This window comes from Nannobrachium achirus (genome assembly GCF_963921795.1).
Source record: "Nannobrachium achirus genome assembly, chromosome: 22".
Classification (NCBI taxonomy): domain Eukaryota; kingdom Metazoa; phylum Chordata; class Actinopteri; order Myctophiformes; family Myctophidae; genus Nannobrachium; species Nannobrachium achirus.
The window spans coordinates 15,255,246-15,273,404 of NC_137829.1; the positions used below are offsets into that span (position 1 = coordinate 15,255,246).

At 45.0% G+C, this 18,159-nt stretch overlaps 1 protein-coding gene across 1 annotated transcript in view; it reads right to left on the minus strand.

The window, feature by feature from the left end:
• Window positions 1-2,025: 2,025 nt before the first annotated feature.
• The window catches only part of ranbp2 (RAN binding protein 2), a 38,443-nt gene continuing 22,309 nt past the window's right edge, over window positions 2,026-18,159 (minus strand). The window contains exons 19-31 of the mRNA XM_080752698.1: window positions 14,538-18,060; window positions 13,302-14,429; window positions 12,717-12,794; window positions 10,184-10,351; window positions 9,854-9,937; window positions 8,749-8,957; window positions 8,375-8,590; window positions 7,596-7,827; window positions 6,955-7,038; window positions 5,482-5,633; window positions 4,367-4,640; window positions 3,219-3,565; window positions 2,026-2,379 (exon numbers count right to left, since the gene is read on the minus strand). Of these exons, the coding sequence (XP_080608824.1) occupies window positions 2,074-2,379; window positions 3,219-3,565; window positions 4,367-4,640; window positions 5,482-5,633; window positions 6,955-7,038; window positions 7,596-7,827; window positions 8,375-8,590; window positions 8,749-8,957; window positions 9,854-9,937; window positions 10,184-10,351; window positions 12,717-12,794; window positions 13,302-14,429; window positions 14,538-18,060 (6,801 nt within the window). The 3' untranslated portion in view covers window positions 2,026-2,073. The remainder of the gene's footprint in view (window positions 2,380-3,218; window positions 3,566-4,366; window positions 4,641-5,481; window positions 5,634-6,954; window positions 7,039-7,595; window positions 7,828-8,374; window positions 8,591-8,748; window positions 8,958-9,853; window positions 9,938-10,183; window positions 10,352-12,716; window positions 12,795-13,301; window positions 14,430-14,537; window positions 18,061-18,159) is intronic.

Below are 18,159 nucleotides of genomic sequence, written 5' to 3' on the forward strand. Positions count from 1 at the left end.
TATTATATGTGTAGCGTTAATATATTGTATTAACGCTACACATATTGTGTTATGTGTAGCGTTAACTTTCATTTTAGTAATCTTAAGCACCCGAGGATATTTTCTTAATACATAATAAATACATTTCCGGTACATTTCAGGTGCCTACATCATTTTGGCACGAGTGTCGGGGACAGATGCTCACGGAGAGAATTGTTGTAGCAAAATTTTTAGTCTACCTATAGAGACAATAGAGAAGTTGAGTGGTTATTGTGAAAGATCATACTTCGTACAACAAATAGTGAAAATAGCCAATCTCAACATGTCGCATCAAGCTTGCAAATCTAGATCTAAATATAGTTTGTTTTAAGTCCACCTAATCAACATGTCCAAAATAGGGATGCCAGGTGAAAGTGGTTAATATGTAGTACAACGCACACAACAGTCTGCAGATGAAAACAAGTAGTAATTATTTATAAACCAACTTTATTTGTCCTTTTCCAACATTAATAAGCACTGTTTGAAATTGGTCGACCGCTGGCCATTCAACAGCAGACATGTCAGAGGGCTGGTAATGAATCATTGTCGCAGTCAAAGGAGTGTCAGGTTGACACTCCTTTGACTGTGACAACTTTATTAGATGGAACAAGAGGGTGCAGAACATGAGTCGAGAAGGGAGATGGAGATCTCAGATCCCAATCTATAACTACTTCCATGACCACACACACGAGAGAATCCTGATCCTAGCCGATCTACAAGCTCACAAAGCATGACAGCGTGAGGCATTGTGAGCTTGCAGAGCGGCTATATTTGGTGCGCGACACAGCACGCAAATTGAGTATAAATCAGCAGTCACCAAAAAGGAAAAAAAAAAGACCTCTGTAAGATTTTTCAGTCGGCATGTGCAAACTGTCACTGTTCTCTGCACATTAATGAACGCACATAGAGGAAGAAAAGAAACATCAGGAAAATTACAGCTTTTAGAAGAAAGGGGAGAACTTTTAGAAGAAAGGAGAGAAGGAACGCAGTTCCAAACAGACAGGTGCTTTCAATAAAATAATACTCTCTGCGATCAATTTCAGGTTGAATAAGACTTACACAAAGGGAACAAACAAACAAACGTTAAATGGAGTCTGTTTTAGGAACACATGCAAAAAAACACAAAGAAACAAGGAAGAAAGTACAATTATACACAAAATAAACAGTTTTGAGGATCATTCCTTTGGAGGAAGAATGAGGAAGATGTAAGTTGAACACAGCAACAGAGCACTGGTCTAAACCCCCACCCCCCAAAGTACAGTATACTACAGTACACCCTACTCCCTATGGAGGGTACTACTGTAGACCAGTGGTTCTCAAAGTGGGGACAGTTGAGAACCAAAATGACCCTTACAGGTCTGTGGCATGATGCATACTAAACTGAGGGACCATGACATCACAAAGTATGAGGAACCAGTGCTTTTTAGACCACAAAAAAGGTTAGCCAAATAAACAATTCAGCTTCAAAGTACATTTTTACAAACCAAAGTCACTTTGATCTCAGATCATCGGCTTCAGTCCAAGCTTTTATTCCTGCTTCACATTTTTTGTGGGGGGGTTTGACCAAAAGCCATGTACTGCACAGGGAATGTCTTTTTGCAGCCCGCTGAACACCCCCATCACCCACCGTTGTCATTACATGGATGCCTGGCTAATAAGCCTTATATGCCTTAATACATACAATAATTGTCCTCTATAACAAAAAATAAATACATTAAAAACGCCCTAAATATAAATATTTAATGTGTTTTTAATTAAATGTTTATTTATTTCAGGTAGTGCTTGATCTTAGCCTTCTCCTTCTCGGTGATGACCAGGGTTGTACAGGTACCTGCTGCAGCGCACCTTGAACTTCACATTGGCCTTGTTCTTCTTGATCTTGACTGACTTGGCATCCATCCTCGTCAGCAGGAAATCTTTTGATTCCTTCAATCTTTCGTGGCAGGTTGCCGTTTCAGTGGCCTGATAAGAGGGCACTTATGTATTAAGGCATATAAGGCTCATTGGTCAGGGATCCTTTTAAAGCAAGGTGAGGTTTAAAAAAGCCGGACGCCACTAGAGCTGCCCACAGTCTGTGATCACAATCCTCTTGCTGGGCTTGCCACTCTTGGTGCCCAGCGTGCCCATCTGCTTCACCACGTCCATGCCCTCGCGCACCCAGCCGAACACCACGTGCTTGAAGTCCAGGTGCTCCGTCTTCGTCAGCGTGATGTAAAACTGGGAGCTGTTGGTGTTGCGGCCCTTGTTGGCCATGGACAGCAGGCCGGCGGACGTGTGGCGCACGTCAAAGTTCTCGTCCTCAAAGGCGCCACCGTAGATGGACTTGCCTCCCGTGCCGTCGTGGTTGGTGATGTCGCCTCCCTGTGGAAACGACAGCGCAGCACAAGAGTTTTGATTGATTAGATACTTTATTAGTCAAAAAGTTCATCGCTTTTTGTACTGGATTAGTGTCTGCTAAATGCCTAAATTATAGACACTGTGAGCCTGTACTTTGTAGGATGCGTTTTATTATATTTTCAAACATAAAAGATCGTCTCAATATCCAAATTCAGGTCTAAAACATACAGACTTGGAACATCGCGCTGGGCACCAAGAGTGGCAAGCCCAGCAAGATCCACCATTGAAAAGTTTTAAATCGAACCTAAATACCCACTTTTTCTCCCTCACTTTTAGCTGTCTGAGGGCGATTGATAGTCTAGGTTTACATCATAACCACGGTATGAAATGTAACCTTTTTACCAAGTTTCTGTTAATGTGTTTTGAGCTTTTCTTGAACTCTGTAATGTGATCTTAATGTTGTTGAGCGGTGCAAACCGCTCCTACAAGTGGCTGTGCGTGTGTCTGTAGCCTTTTTCCTCAGCGTTTTGCCATAGTAAAATGTGTGTACGTAGCATCATGTTTGTCTAGTGATGTCATATGTCTGTAGCCTTTTTCCTCAGCGTTTTGCCATAGCAAAACGTGTGTGTAGCATAGCCTGTACATCCTAGACTTAAATCCTAGTCTGAAGATGTTATGCAAGCACGACCACCGCTCACTTCACATTGGGTGTGATTTTTTTCTATTGATTGCCAGACTCAACTCCTTTTGTTTTTAAATGTGCATACGTTGGTCAAAAATATTGTAACATTTGATTTTGTCCTCATCACCCAGCTCTAGGGTCTCACTCAGACACCCACTGTGTTCTTAGTCCCGCTCCTCACCTGACACATGAAGTCCGGTATGACTCTGTGGAACACGGAGTCCCGGAATCCAAAGCCCCTCGCGCCGGTGCACAGGGCCCGGAAGTTCTCCGCCGTCTTGGGGACGACGTGGGAGAAAAGCTCAACGGTGACGGTGCCCAGAGGCTGGCCGTCCGCCGCCACGGTGAGGAACACCAGGGGGTTGGTCTCCCTGGAGTGCTGCGAGGCCCGGGACATGTGCTTGTAGGACGGGTCAGACGTGTCCTGGCCCATGCGCTTCTGGCACTCGCAGAAGGTATTCCTGAAGGATTCGGCCACCTCGGGGGTCTTGAACTTGGCCGCCAGCTGCTCTATTCGGCCGTCGCCCTCTGGAAAGAGATGCGACAGAGTCAAATTAACACAGGATTTTGCAGTGTAGATTGGGGTCTCAGAGATACATAACTAACAATTGGGGGTCCATAATATTAATAATGGATAGCATTTTTATAGCGCTTTTCTAAGCAAGTTGAGAACTCAAAGCGATTTACAATGGTCCATTCATTCATACATTGGGAACAGTCAGCGTCTTCACTTCCCACATTCCCACAGTAGTACACAGTCCATGGCATAATGCACTTGTTCCCAAACAGTGGGTCGGGACCCATTTGTGGGTCGCAGACAGATTTTTTTATAGGTCCCTTTGTTTTTTGTTTCCTACATTTTGTTTTTTAATTATTATTATTCAAAATATTTATAATAGTTCAATGATTTTTCAGTAATTTCATGAAGAAATCAAAGAAAAATCTAAGGAATTCCATAAAGTTGAAAACAAATGTTGAGAAATAGTGAAAATATCCTATCTACAAGCTCACAACGTGGCGCGAAGCGACACGTTGTGAGTTTTTGATGTTTTCAATAGCTTGGATCCCGGGCGAATGTCTAATTTACTTTTTGAGTCACAAGCTAAAAAGTTTGGGAACCACTGGCCTAGTGCATATCAAACTGGGGGTCAGTGAAATAAAAACAAAGGGTTGAGAATCACCGTTCCCAGTAACATTGTACCCTCCTTCACAAAATAACTACAATGGAATCAAGCCATCAAGGCTTTTTTTGTGTAATGCTTTTACTAGCATTACTTGCGTAATTGCACTTGCTGTACTGCAAACTGTTTATTAAGTATTCAATCAAACCTGTGTAGTCTGTGGCGGTCCAGACCAAAGCGTTGGCCGACGAGTTCATGGGTTTGAGCTCCATGGCCTGGGAGATGGTGTGGTTGGCACACACTCTCAGCACCTGCTCACGCCTCATCAGGACGCGGTAGAAGTGTTTGACAGGGTGGAAGAGGATTTTGATGTCGCCCACTCCACGCTCCTTCCACTGGTTAAGGTCCCGGTCCCAGCGGTACAGCTTGGTCCTTTCCTTGAAGAGGATCTCCTCCTCCTCCTCCCCAGACTTGGTCTCCACCTGAGAACACAACAGACGGTTTTCATTCGTGAGACAGAATGAGACACAGGCGGTTTTCATTTGTGTGGAATTCTGGTGTGAGGAGAGGCTTCGATGTTACACCCAGAGCTGCAACTATGGATTATTATTATATTATATTAGGGACAATTGTGTTTTTTTTGTATTTTCAAGGTCAACAAGTTTGAGCATTGCATCCATCTCAGGTATTATTAATATTTGTTTTTTTGTACCAATATAAAATAATATTCACTTCAGTCAACACAAAATAACACATAACATAATCAATTGCTTAAAAGGAATACGTCACAAAGAAATACACATTTTATGTCAGTTACATGAAGCCTTCAATACGTGATTTGTTTTGGTCACATTCCTGAGTCAATAATCCAATATTTGACTAATTGAAGTTGATAGAGCTCTGAAGTCCTAACATCACTGTCGCTAGATGGCGCCATTACCCAGTTACCCATTGTTATTTATTGTATGATATCTCCATATAATAGGGGAATCTTAGATCATATAAACAACCGTGTTCCCAAAAAAAAAACAAATTATCGGTCGTTTCTGTCAGGTGGGTGGCTCTGCATCGTTTATTTATTACACTTCCAGGTTTGAAATCACTGTTCATGGGAAATGTAGTGATTGGGTTTAGTTTGACTTAGTTTCCAGCGTTTATTGTCTTACTCTTTGGGTAAATGTGTACATTTCCTCCTTTGGTCGATTCTTCATATCCATATGAGTAAAATCGAAATGGTGTGTTTATTTTTGGAATATAGTTCTTATTTGAGGAGATCCAAGTTACAGATTTTTAAAGACGTGTGTGTGTGTGTCAGTAGGTCACCTCTGGTAGCGACACAATGGGCTCAAAGTGGATGTCGTTATTGGACGCATCCTCTTCGTCACTCCCCTCCTCCTCTCCATCATTCTTTGGCGCCGGCGTCGCTGCAGCCCCGAAGACCTTAGCCCCGGCGTTCGACCACGAGAAGGAGGAGTCTAGAAAATAAGGAAAACATGGATTTTTCATTACTTATTTTTGTATTAATTCAGTAATCAACTAGAAGCAGTGCTATTCCGAGCACAGCCTGGTTTTCGCCAGGTCAGGAAGATTATTGTGGCCTCCTTGTGGTGCTATAATAGGCCAATGTGAAAAGGTTGCCATGTCTTCTGCCTTTCACAGCAATCATGCTTGTGTTCAAAAAATGTGTTTTGCAAAGGTTGACCTGCTGGTGGCGCTAAAGCAGGCCAATGTGAAAAGGGTGGCATTTGTTCCATGACCTAGTGGGAATGTGCGTGCAAAGTTTCTCGGAAAGCACAAGCTGCAATCATGATTTGAGGCATGTTGTTCAAAACGGACCAATCCTGAAAACTTTGGAAGCCAATTTAGCCAATCTGGATGGAATATGAAATATCAGACAGATCCGTCTTGATCACATGACTATAGAGATACTGTGTACTGATTTGTGTGATTTTTGGATAACATCTGAATGATATCCAAAAATGTGTTTTACAAAAGTCGACCTCCTGGTGGCGCTATAAAGGCCCATGTAAAAAATTGGGGGCAGATGTTCTGCTCTGGCACCCAGCGAGTGAGCGTGCACAGTTTTGCTGCCATCGTGCCAGAGATTAGCTGTTTACAGACGGTTTGGTGGTGCAGCTGCAAAGTGCCTGCCCACTCCTCCGTGTTCGTGGGAAACAAGTCGGGTGGGGAGGGTGATATTTGTCACTGTCAAGTGTTCTTAGGGGCTGGGGGCGCCACCTGTCAGCAGAGTGTTGGGAGGAGTAGGGCGAAGACTACGTCCTCCCAGGTTGGGGCTCCTCAATGGTAGGTGAGTCAGTAGGATAAAATATCAGTGACAACACACAATGTGTGTGAGGAGGATATAATTGGCATAAGGACTAAATTGGGCAGAAAGGTGTAAAAAGGAAATTACGAAAATAATAACGACAAAGGCATTTATGCTCCGTTTTTAGACCAGGGGACACACAGGGTTCCTTGAGGGGATTCCAAATGGACCCTTACACGTCTGTAACTGAGAGCGTACAACTGGAACCATTTCGTTTGTACGCCCTCAAGAGTTATAGGGGGTCCTTGACATTAAAACGTTTGAGAACCACCCGTTTCAGATTGTGTCCACTCAGTTTTGTGGAGATTTGCGCGTGTGTCATCGGGTTGCTAAATGTGTCCTCGGTCTCTTCCAGTTTCGTCTACGTTTCACCTCTGCTCAGATGAGTCAGGTCATTCCTCAAGGGATCTCCTCTCCATCAACCAATCAAAATCGATGATGCATTATTGTTTTTAAAAGGGGTTGCAAACCTTGCTTTCCGAATGCAAACTCTTCACTGGTGTTTTTGGCCAGGTCAGCGAAAGAGAAGCTCCCAAATGAGTTGAATCCGAAGTCTGCAGAGAAAGAGAGGGGTAAAGGGAGGTTAAGTGCACGGCATACACGATACTAGCCAAGCAGTGAGTGGGTGAGATGGGAGAATGTTACTGTATAGTAATTGTTCATATTTATTTCATTATCCTGACCTTCCTTGTATAGTATGCGTCATAGCAGCCATTTTGACAGCTTTATTTGTTTTCCTTTATGTGCTAAAAGTAGACGAGTAAATGAGTAGACCTTTTTCCCTAAACAATGAAGCAACAGAGCAAGATATCTCACCATTTGGGAGTAGTTGTGACAAGTTAACTACATAACCCATCCCTCTACCAGGTTACATGATTTGTACTTAACATCTGAATTTGAACCATACATGTATGTCAATTGACACTGACAAATATTAAAATTACATGTATAGGTCATAATATTCAAACATGATTTTCAAGCTCTGTATCACATGTTACCCCTTTGCTTTCCTGTCTGTCTGTGGTTTCACTTCTGGCATGAAGGACACGGGTAGGCTTGTGCACTACATACTACCCTGAGTAGCAGCAGTACTGGTAGTGTTCTATATTACCTTGACTAGCAGCAGCAGTAGTAGTAGTGTCAGTGGTGGAGTCAGGTTCAGAGGTCTTTTTCGTTGACAGGTCTATGGGAGCGGCCACACTCTGAGCCTCAGTGGACTGCTCTTGGGGTGTGGAAGATTCTGGTTCAGTCACTTGGTCCAAGACCTGGGGTTCTACAGACTCTTGGCTCGGAGCCTGCTCTTCTGGGGCTACCTGGCCCACGGTCTGGGGTTCTGGAGACACCTGGAAAAATACAATATCACAATATTTCTCCAAGCTGCATCACGATACACAATTTTATCACGATTATTTTTCATGTTGGTTTTTATGGTTAATTTTCATGTCACTTAACAGTACAACCACCAACTAGGTAACAAAAACTAAAAGAAAAAGGAGTAACAGACCATTTAGACCAGTGTTCCTCAAAGTGGGGTTCAGGGACTCTCTGGGTTCCTTTTGGGAGGTCTAAATCGACCCTTACAAGTATGTAACTCTGACAGTATACAAATGAAACCAAATGAACCCCCACTTGGTTTCATTTGTACACTGTCAGAGTTAAGGGGAGACATGTCACCATTGTAAAGTTTGAGAACTACTGATTTAGACCAAAATGCAGATTTAAATAACTTCTGCAATGAATCTCTATTAACAATTCAACAGGATTTTTTTACAAGGCTCTCCCTCATTGTATCAAGACTCACAAGATATGATATCAATATCTCTGAAAAGGCATATCGTGGAGACATTGTATCGTCTCAACGATATGCATCACGATATCGCCCACCCCTACCTGTGGTTGAGGAGTATGGTGGGGTTGAGCCTGCTCTTCCGGGGCCTCCTGGCTCTCAGCCTGTGGTTCTGGAGTCTCGTGAGAAGTGACCGGTGGCTCTGTAACCTCCGGCACAGGGGCCTGGTCCTCCGTAACCTGCTGGACAGCGGTCTGCTCTTGTGGAGCTTCCGCTGTGCGGCCAGAAGACGCAGCGGCTTCTGTTTGTAGCTCGGCATCCTGAAATGGTTCAACAATGGAGTTCCAATTCAATGGATCGCCAGGCATGTGTTGCATTTCCTTTGCACGAGTTTTCTTTCAGATAAAAATGTGATTGGACTTTTTTTAAATAGTTTTTAGTCCATTTGTTTATTTTTGTAATTAGTGATGGTGCTTACCAGGGCCTCCTGGGCCTTGCGGACCTCTGTCTCAAAGTCCTCTGGTTTGTCTCTGTCACTGTCGCTATCACTGGTACCCATGCCAAAGAAGAAGTGGGGAGGCAGCAGCAGGCTCTTGGCCTTCTCCTCCTCCTCTGGTGTGGCCTTCTTTTCCCACACTATCTGGCAGTCTGGGGTCACCGTACCACCGGCCACCTCTGCCTGAGTGCCTGGAGGTGGAGAAGATGAATTCAACCGATTGCTCTTGTATTAAACTTGCACAGAGATACGGAAACTCATCTATTTCCCCACTTTTTTAATGCATAGTTCTAATGTATTATTCTCTCTCCGAAACCAAACAAACCTCACAAATGAATAATCACAGCATACAAACAATCTCTTTGTTCAAAATCTAACAATATGAATTACTTAGAACCTAACTTCCATTTATATATGTATTACAAGAAGCAGTTTGCTTATGACAAAAATGCCTTTTTGTCATAAGCAAACTGCTTCTTGTAATACATATATAAATGGAAGATCTACAAGCTACAAACAGGCAACAATCAGCTTTACTTATGATTATTAAACCTCTACATCATGAAATGTTAAAAGTCACGTGAATTAGAAATGCACAATCGCTCAAAATACAAAATGCAACAGTTGAACTTAAACTCGAAAGCACACACAGTGGAGGAAAAAGGGCAGAGGAGAACTAAACTGTTCACTGACTAAAGACACTAAACTAATCAGAACTTCAGGTGTGCATGAATCATTGAGATGATCTAGACAACTGAAAGGGCTTGACACTAATTACAGGTCCAGTTACAAGCAAGCTCCTCTAGGAGGTGCTAAAGTGAATTTTTGAAGGCCACATAATGTGTGCCATGACAAGTATACAGGTAGTCTATAGTGTGTCTATACTGTATATATGCATGTATAAATACATTACAGTATATGAATATCAAAGAGAAATTCTAACATGATAACTGAAAAGAAGGATAATCTGTAGGACGTTTTGGGAGGAGTTGAGTAGTAAAGATATAATGTGAGATTTAGGATGTATTGTACACGTTGAGATGTACAGTAGGATATAATTTACATGCTGAGATGCAACAAAACGTACCATGGGAGGCTGCAGGCCTTTTCTCTGTGGGATCAGGATAGAGCTTCCCGTTCAAGGCCTTCACTGCAGACTCATAGGTCTCATCTGAAAACACCAAAGTTCAGCTTGTTCAGGGGGATTATGTAAATTGATTACTTCCCTGGCACACTTGCTGTTCTTCAGCCAATAACAGTTATTATTATTATTATATACATTTCTTTTTTGGTAAACTTCACCTTTCCCATCAAGTGGCAAAAACGCACTGCGAGCTTGTAGAGAATGTCCACCCCAGAATAGGGACAATAGGATTCATAAGGAAAAAGTAGAGAGGCAGCACTGCGTTTGTCTCACCGTCTGTTTCAGAGTCACTGGTGTAGTCTGGTTCGTTCTGATAACAGAAGAAGGTGTGGGGCAGGAGTAGCGTCTTGGCCAAGGAAGCCTGCTCGGCCGTGGGTTCCCTTACATACACCACTTCCACCTCTCCGTCTGACTCATTGCCTGCCTCTGCCTGAGGGGGCGCTACACAACAACAGAAACAACGAAGAAAGCAAAGGTTCAGTGTGAGCAGGGGCTGCAGAAGGAGACACAAGACTGTATTACAGTTAACTTGCTTCACTGTGGTTACATTGTCACAAAGAAGACTTGCTAGAGTAACCAAGTCATACCCCCTGCGTCATATGCTCCCATTCAAAAATACCACCTTGTTTGTTTAAATCAATCAATATAAGAAAAATTGTTTGTTTTCCTTCTTTTTTTTTTTTTTATATATTTATATATACAGTATACATATAAAATAATAAATCAGCCCATGCGTTTTATTAATATGGTTACAAAGCATAACTGAATGCTGGAAAACAAATTTATCCACAGAAGCCAAAAATACAAGCCTGCCTACTAAACACTGACAATCACATTTGAATATGTACGTATATATAATAAAAGAGACACCTATAGTACTGACACTATCCCTGGTTTCATTCAAATTTGATGTTATATTAGGCAATTAAAAAAAATAAAAGGCCAAGGGGAATTCTGAATGGTTTATGACTGATGGGGAGTGGCTTGGACCCCCACCAGACTTCGGTACTCCATAGGTCCAATGTGCAGCTTTGGAACTTCAATGTGTTCCCACCTTCAGGGGTTCTCTGCCAGGGGAGTGGGACTGAGTTACTAGGGCCCAAGGTGGAGGGGCCTTACATATTTTATACTTTAGCTATTTTTGAAAAGTCGTGAAAATGTGTGCAAATCTTTGATTATTATGTATTTTTTTATCGAACATTTGTAACTCAAATTTTGCTTCTTGGGGGGGGGGGGGTCCCTGGAACTAAATATTTTGAGATGAGGGTCTGTGGCCAAATTCATATCATTTTGGGGGTCCTTCACATGAAAAAGTTTGAGCACCACTGACATAGAAACATAGGTTTTTCAAAAAACCCAAGAAGGATTTGAAATATTCACGATTTTTCAAAATCTACAAGCTCGCAGCGCGACACTCGGTGCCGCACTGTGAGCTTGTATATCTGCTATTTTTCAATAGTTAAAGCACAAAATAATGCGTTCCCAGTCTAAATGGGTTAAACCCCCTACCCCCTATGAAGAACATGGGGGGCCTGCAGTGAATCCTTGTACCCAGGGCCCGAATTTGGTGTGACACCCCTGCTAATCTCTGCATATCCAGGTTGTTAGTTGCCACAAAGAACACTCTCCATGCATTGCACAAAATTCCATACCATGCATTCGTCCTACTACGGTCAAACTACCGGGGCACACTCGGAATGCATTTCCTAGTTACTTTGTAACCCAATACCCTGTGAAGCACAGGATAGCGCCCTATCCCAACTTGAACCCTGGCTACCTTTTTTCGGTTGGATGGGGCTTCAAGCCTTACCCACTGTTGCTACACATCCTGCACTAAAAATGGTTTGCGTGTGACGCAGAGAGTCGGCGCATTCCTCTCTGGGCGGGATCGCTCAGTGGAATCTCCTCAGCTCACCTTTCAACACAGGGAGAGTAACAGGAGCTACAGGCCAAGTGAAGTGCCCCTTGTTTTTTACAACCTGTGCTGATGGTCGTGTACCGTGCATCTCAGGCTGGTACCGTATTACCAATTACTAAATGTGCTGCAGCAGGTATGCCAATTAGGGATGAAAAATAGTCAAGATTCCAAGAACAGTGGGCTGACGGGGGAGGGCTCTAATATGACATGGTTTACATATTTTATTGTGACATAAATATACATTAAGTACATATGCATAAACTACTGCATTCTTGTTCACTTGTAATGCAAGGAGTTGTCGTTTCACGCCGTTTGTGCACGCACACGCACACACACACACACACACACACACACACACACACACGATACGAAAATTTCATATCACGATTATTGTGACAAAAGAAATTGCGTTTTACAATATTATCGTAAATGTATAGACCAATCTTGTTGCAGCACTTATATTCCATTTTCAGATGCTTCGGTTTTATAATGTGATGCTATACCAGTCAATGCATTTTTCCATTTAGTTTGCGATTTAATTATACTGTATGTATTCATTATTTAATTCGTTTTGTTTTACCATTCTGTTCAACTGTGTACTTGAAGTTGAACTGTACTGTTGTGTGCTGTGGGCACAACAAACGGCTGCGTTGTCTTGTTTTATATGAATTCACACATTTAGCGGGTCACTCGTAGGTTAGCAAACAAATGTACACCACTCTTGGTCACACAAACTAAGACATGCAGCACATTCGCCATCCTGATTTGTTTTTTTCCACTCCGTGCAGCTGGGTTATGCATGTCTGGCGGTGACGGGCCAGCCAGGTGAGGGTTCGAGTGGGTCAACATGTCACGTGGCGACACACACACGTTGTGACAAAAGAGTACCTGGGGGCTCAAATTGGGTGGCAGATGTGCTGGTCCAAAAAGCCATTGGGTTATCTTTGAAAAGCCTAAAATCCAACCCTATAAAGATAACGGTTTGCCGTGTGAGAAGAAATTAAAAGTACGGTGGAGTTATCAATCACAATAAACAAGTCTAAAACTGGTCAATTATAGAGGTTAAATACGGTTATGTACATTGGAATTATTTAAATATGGTTATATATTCAGGCATTCCCAATGAGAGTGCCTCTTGTTATAACTGTAGTTTCATTATGAATGTGAATTGTCAAAGTATACTTATCTGATATTAATATATTTAAAAAAAATAAGGAAATAAAGGTTGTATGGAGCGGAAGAGGAGTGACGTGAACATTGTGCCTTATCCTATCAACATAGGTTGAACATGGGTTGGTGCAAACATGATGAGACGTAGGTGGAACAAGACAATGAGGTCAAACTGTCAAATGATGTGGAAAAAAAAACCAACGTGTTGCCATTCAGAGACGAGCATCAGAAAAGTAAAGCAAAAATCAACAAATTCACTTCAGAATCAAACATAGCCTGGTCAACTTGAGTAGACGGTCTTACCTTTCTCTGGGATTCTGAATGCAGGCACTGCAGGAGAATCTTGGGCAGGAGGTCCACCATCTTTGGCGTCGGAGAAGGACAAAGACACCTCGGACTCAGGGGAAGATTTGGGTGATCCAAAGATCTTCTGGAGGGTATCTGTACCAAAGACAAACTTGGGAGGGGACACCACCACTTTGGCGGCGCTGTGTGACGTCGCAACCGAGGTCTTGCTATCGGGGGTGTGGAAAGTGTCAGGGGACAGTTCTGTGCACTCCTTGGTGGTTTCTTCCAGGATGGCGATGGCCGCTTGCCCACATACCGGGGCAGCTGGTGGTGCTGGAGATGCTGTGGATGCAGTGTCTTGAGGAGTAGCCACCCTGGGAGTCACGGGTGTTAACAGATCATCTTTATCATGTGCCGTCTTGGCTTCTTCAAACACCTCTTTGAATGTGTTGGCCACCTCCTGCAACTTGAATCTCACAGCCAGTTGTTCTACTTTGCCGTCTGCTCCTTCCCCAAAGTCTATGGCGCTCCAGATCCAGGCCTTATCAGAACCCTTCATTGGTTCCAGCTTCATGGCTGCAGTGATCCAGTGGTTTGCGCAGAGCTTGAGCACCTGGTCCCTCCTCATGATCAGCCTCACCCGCCTGGTGTCGAAATGCTGCAGGATCTTGAGGTCTCCGATGCCCCGCTCCTTCCACTGGCTCAGGTCTTTGTCGTAGCGGTACATCTTGGCTCGGTTGCAGAACACCACCTGCTCCTCTTCCTCCCCGGTGGACGTGTCCACCAGGTCAGGTAAGGGGACCGCTGGTTCAAAGTACTGACCATCCCTGTCCTCGTCCTGACTGACATCCTGCTCATCATCGGTGCCCACAGAGGCCCTGCTCTGGTTCAGTTTAGTAGGGGTCTTCGAGGGACTGATAATGGGTTGGAAGCTGAAGTTGAAGCCACTGGTGGATTCCCCGAAACGGAAGAGGTTCTTTCGAACAGGGCTGCTGGCGATGGGAGAGGCGTAGACGGACGTGTCGGCAGTGTCATCCAACGCATCCTCTCGGAGGTCGTAGTTGTCCCACTCCAGGGTGGGGCCGGTACTGTCGGCATGGGGCTTGATGACGAGCGCCGAAACATTGGTAGCCGCCGAGCTGTCTGCCGCTTTGGTTGATGGGTTAGGCGTTTGACAAGAAACGCAGCTGTTTGCAGAAGCCTCGTTTCTTACACAGCATGTGTCACAGTCCCACTGTCCTAGCTTCTTACCAAACTGTGCCCCGAACTGTCCCTCATTCCCCATCTTTGTTTTGTCATCAGTCAGGAAGAATTTCAGGTCTTTCAGGCCGGTCTTCATCTCCTCTGCTTTCTGAATGAGGTGAGCAGTCCTGCCGGTGTCTACAAGTTTATGGGGAGTTTGCAGAGGGATGTCCAAAAGAAGCCTCTGGCACTCGTCAAACTTTTGCTTGAACTCCTGAGCCAGTTCTGGGGTTTTGAACTTTGCGGCGAGTTGTTCCAGCGTAGTGACGCCTTCTGAGAAGTCGTTGGCGAGCCACATCCACGCCTTGTCAGAGCCCGCCAGGGGTTTCAGGTTCATAGTAGTAGTGATCAAGTGGTTGGCGCAAACCTTGAGGACCTGCTCTCTTCTCATCAGCACCCTCAGTTTCCCATTGGTTGTATTTTTCAGGAATTTGAGGATCCCCACCCCTCTCTCCTTCCACTGACTGGTGGCCGGGTCAAATCTGAACAATTTGACACGCTGGGAGTAGAGGACCTGTTCGTCCTCCTCCCCCGTCACCACATCTACCTTGTCAGGCAATGGAACGACGGGTTCAAATTGAATGTCGTCCTCCTCCTCGGTCTTGTACATGTCCTCTTCGCCCTGGTCAGCTGAGAAATCCCCCTTGGCGGGGGTCACCGGCAGTGGTTTAAACAACTGCTCACCAGCACGAGAAAAGCCTTTGAAATTGGGGTCTTTCTGTCCAAACATGAAGTCTCCTCCCGTGGTCTTAGCCAGGTCTCCAAAACCTAAGGTGTTAGGCTTAACATTGAATAGTGGATTATCTGGGTCGGTATCTTCCAACGATGGTGTGGAGATCGAAATGCTAGTCTCCTTTTCTTTTTCTCTATGCTGATCAGCAATGTTCTTAAGAAACATGGATGCAGACCCTGATGCAGGTGTTGGATCTACAGGTGTTGGATCTACAGGTGTTGGATCCTCAGGTGTTGGATCCTCAGGTGTTGGATCCTCAGGTGTTGGATCCTCTGATGGAGAAGTTTCCTTTCCAGTATCTTGAGTGCCGAACTTAAAGCCACCAGATGAAATGGGCAGTGAGAAGGAGAACCCTGAAGCACTACTGGCACCAGATGGTTGTGCCTCAAACTTAAATGAAGAAGCAGAGTTTTTGTCTTTGCTTTGGCCAAACTTAAAAGAGCTACCAGAGGGTGCTGTAAATGGTGCTGTAAAGCCAGTTCCAGAAGGTTGACTGGATGAATTTTTACTTCCAAAGCTAAAGCTGAATGCAGAGCTGGAAGGAGCGGTGCTGCTGGCTGTGTTACTTGAATTGGGATTAGGAGTCTGACAGGACACGCACTGATTGGAAGATGCGTCGTTCCTTACCAGACAAGTGTCACAGTCCCACTGTCCACCCTTCTTAGCAAACATGGCTGCCAGGGAGGGGTTGGGACACAGGGTCTGACAGGAAACGCAATTAGGAGCGGAGGCATCATTTCTGACAAGGCAGGTGTCACAGTCCCACTGTCCATCCTTCTTTGCAAAAGCAGCTCCAAAATTTGAACCAGATGATGCGGCTGATGGCTTTGGGGCTGGTGGAGGTTCTATATCTGTTGTAGCTGAGGGATGAGGGCTTTGACATGAGACACAATTGTTGGCAGAAGCTTCATTTCGTACACAACACGTGTCACAGTCCCATTGTCCTGGCTTCTTACCAAATTGTGCCCCGAATGCAGAGCCAAAAGCAGGGCTAGGGGGTTTTGGGGAAGGTGCAGGTGGCGCTGCCATCGAGTCCGTTTTAGTTGAGGGCTTGGGAGTTTGACAAGAAACACAACTGTCCGCAGAGCCCTCATTCCTCACAGCACATGTGTCACAGTCCCATTGCCCTGGCTTTTTGACAAACTGAGCGAAGCCAGAGCCAAACGCAGCAGTTGACGGCTTGTTTGCAGTGTCCACATTGTTTGCTGTGTCCGCATTGTTTGCAGTGTCCGCAGGTGTTGAAGTAGCAGCAGTTGTACCAAATTTAAAAGAAGAGGGCAATGAAGCTCCGAAAGCTCCGAAACCTGTGAATCCAGTGCCTGAACTGGCGGGTTTCGACGAATCAGTCCCAAACTTGAAGGTGAAGGCCCCTGCTGAGGTTGACCCTCCAGTAAGGCCTTTGGTTTCATTGTCTTCTGGCTGTGATGAAGCATTAGGATTGTCACTCCTACAAGCAACACACTTTGTAGCCGTGGCATTATTTCTCACACAGCAAACATTACAGTCCCATTCTCCTTCTTTCAACACAAACTGGGCTCCAAATGTCGTTGTTGGGGGTTGAGTGGGTTCTGGTTCTTTCTTCTCTTTATCTTCATGCTTTTCCGGCGACTTGGGCACAATTTTCTGTGCTTCCTCAAACTGTGTTTTGAAAAGCGCCGCCTCGTCTGCCGTTTTGAAGCGGATGGCTAGCTGCTCCGTCCTTGGCTGCTCATCCGCATAATCGATGGCATTCCAAACCCACGACTTGTCTGAGCCGGCGTTTGGTTTCAGGAGCATATCAGCAATGATGTAGTGGTTGGCACAGATTTTGAGAACCTGTTCCCTCCTCATCAAGAGGCGGACCTTCCCGGACATGTTGTGTTTTAGGATCTTTACATTGCCAATGCCCCTCTCTTTCCATTCCTTTGTCTCAGGCTCAAATCGGAACAGCTTGGCCCTGTTGCAGAACATCTCCTCCTCCTCTTCCTCCCCTGTTTTCACATCTACTTTATCGGGAAGGGGCACGATGGGCTCAAAATGAGGGCCATCGTCATCCTCGTCCGGGTGTGTGCTTTCGTTGTCACTCTCTGCCGCCCTCTCTTCTGCAGGCGTGGTCATCCCAAATATCGGCTTGGGGGCGTCCTCAAATCTAAATGGTTGCTCCACGTTTGCGAACAGGCCTCCATTGCCTGAGCTCTGCGCAGCATCGGCAAAAGAGAACCCCTCTGAACCTTTGGTGCCAAATGTGAAGATGCCCGGTTGGGTTGGGGGCTGCTCGGGGGCCGGAGGCTTCTGTTCAGGTGGATCAGCTTTGGTGGGAAGATCTGACGTCAGAAGACCCAGCAGGCTTTCACTGTGTTTGTTGGCTGAGAAGGTGAAGTCTCCATCATTGGATTTGAAGTTGGAGTTGAATTTGAATGAGGATGAGGGTGTGGACTGAGCCACTACTCCAGCTCCAAAACTCTGCACTTTGGGGACCTCAGATGGCGCCTGGGGGGCAAAAGCGATCTTTCCAAAGTCCATGGCCTTCCCCTCAGTGCTTTTTGGTGGCTGTACAGGGACTACAGACGGCTTGGTGAAGTAACCAGGCTCCGGCAGTGGAGGTGGGTTGGTGGCGGGTTGGCCATAATATTCCTCACTGTATGGAGAGAGCAGGCTGGTGGCTGGTGACTCAAAGCGGAGCGGGGCACCAAAGACTTGGTCTTGAGGAGGGTAGATGCAGCCTGGAGCCGCTGGCAGGGGAGGTGTATGTGTGGGCTGCTGGTAAGCATACATGTGCTGTGGTGGAGGTGGCATGCGGCTCATACCATACATTGGGCCCTGTGAACAAGGGAAAAAAAAAACATTACTTGGATTCACTAAACCAGAGCTAGGGCAAGAATAATACAACAAAAATGCAAATCACATAAATTACAGGTG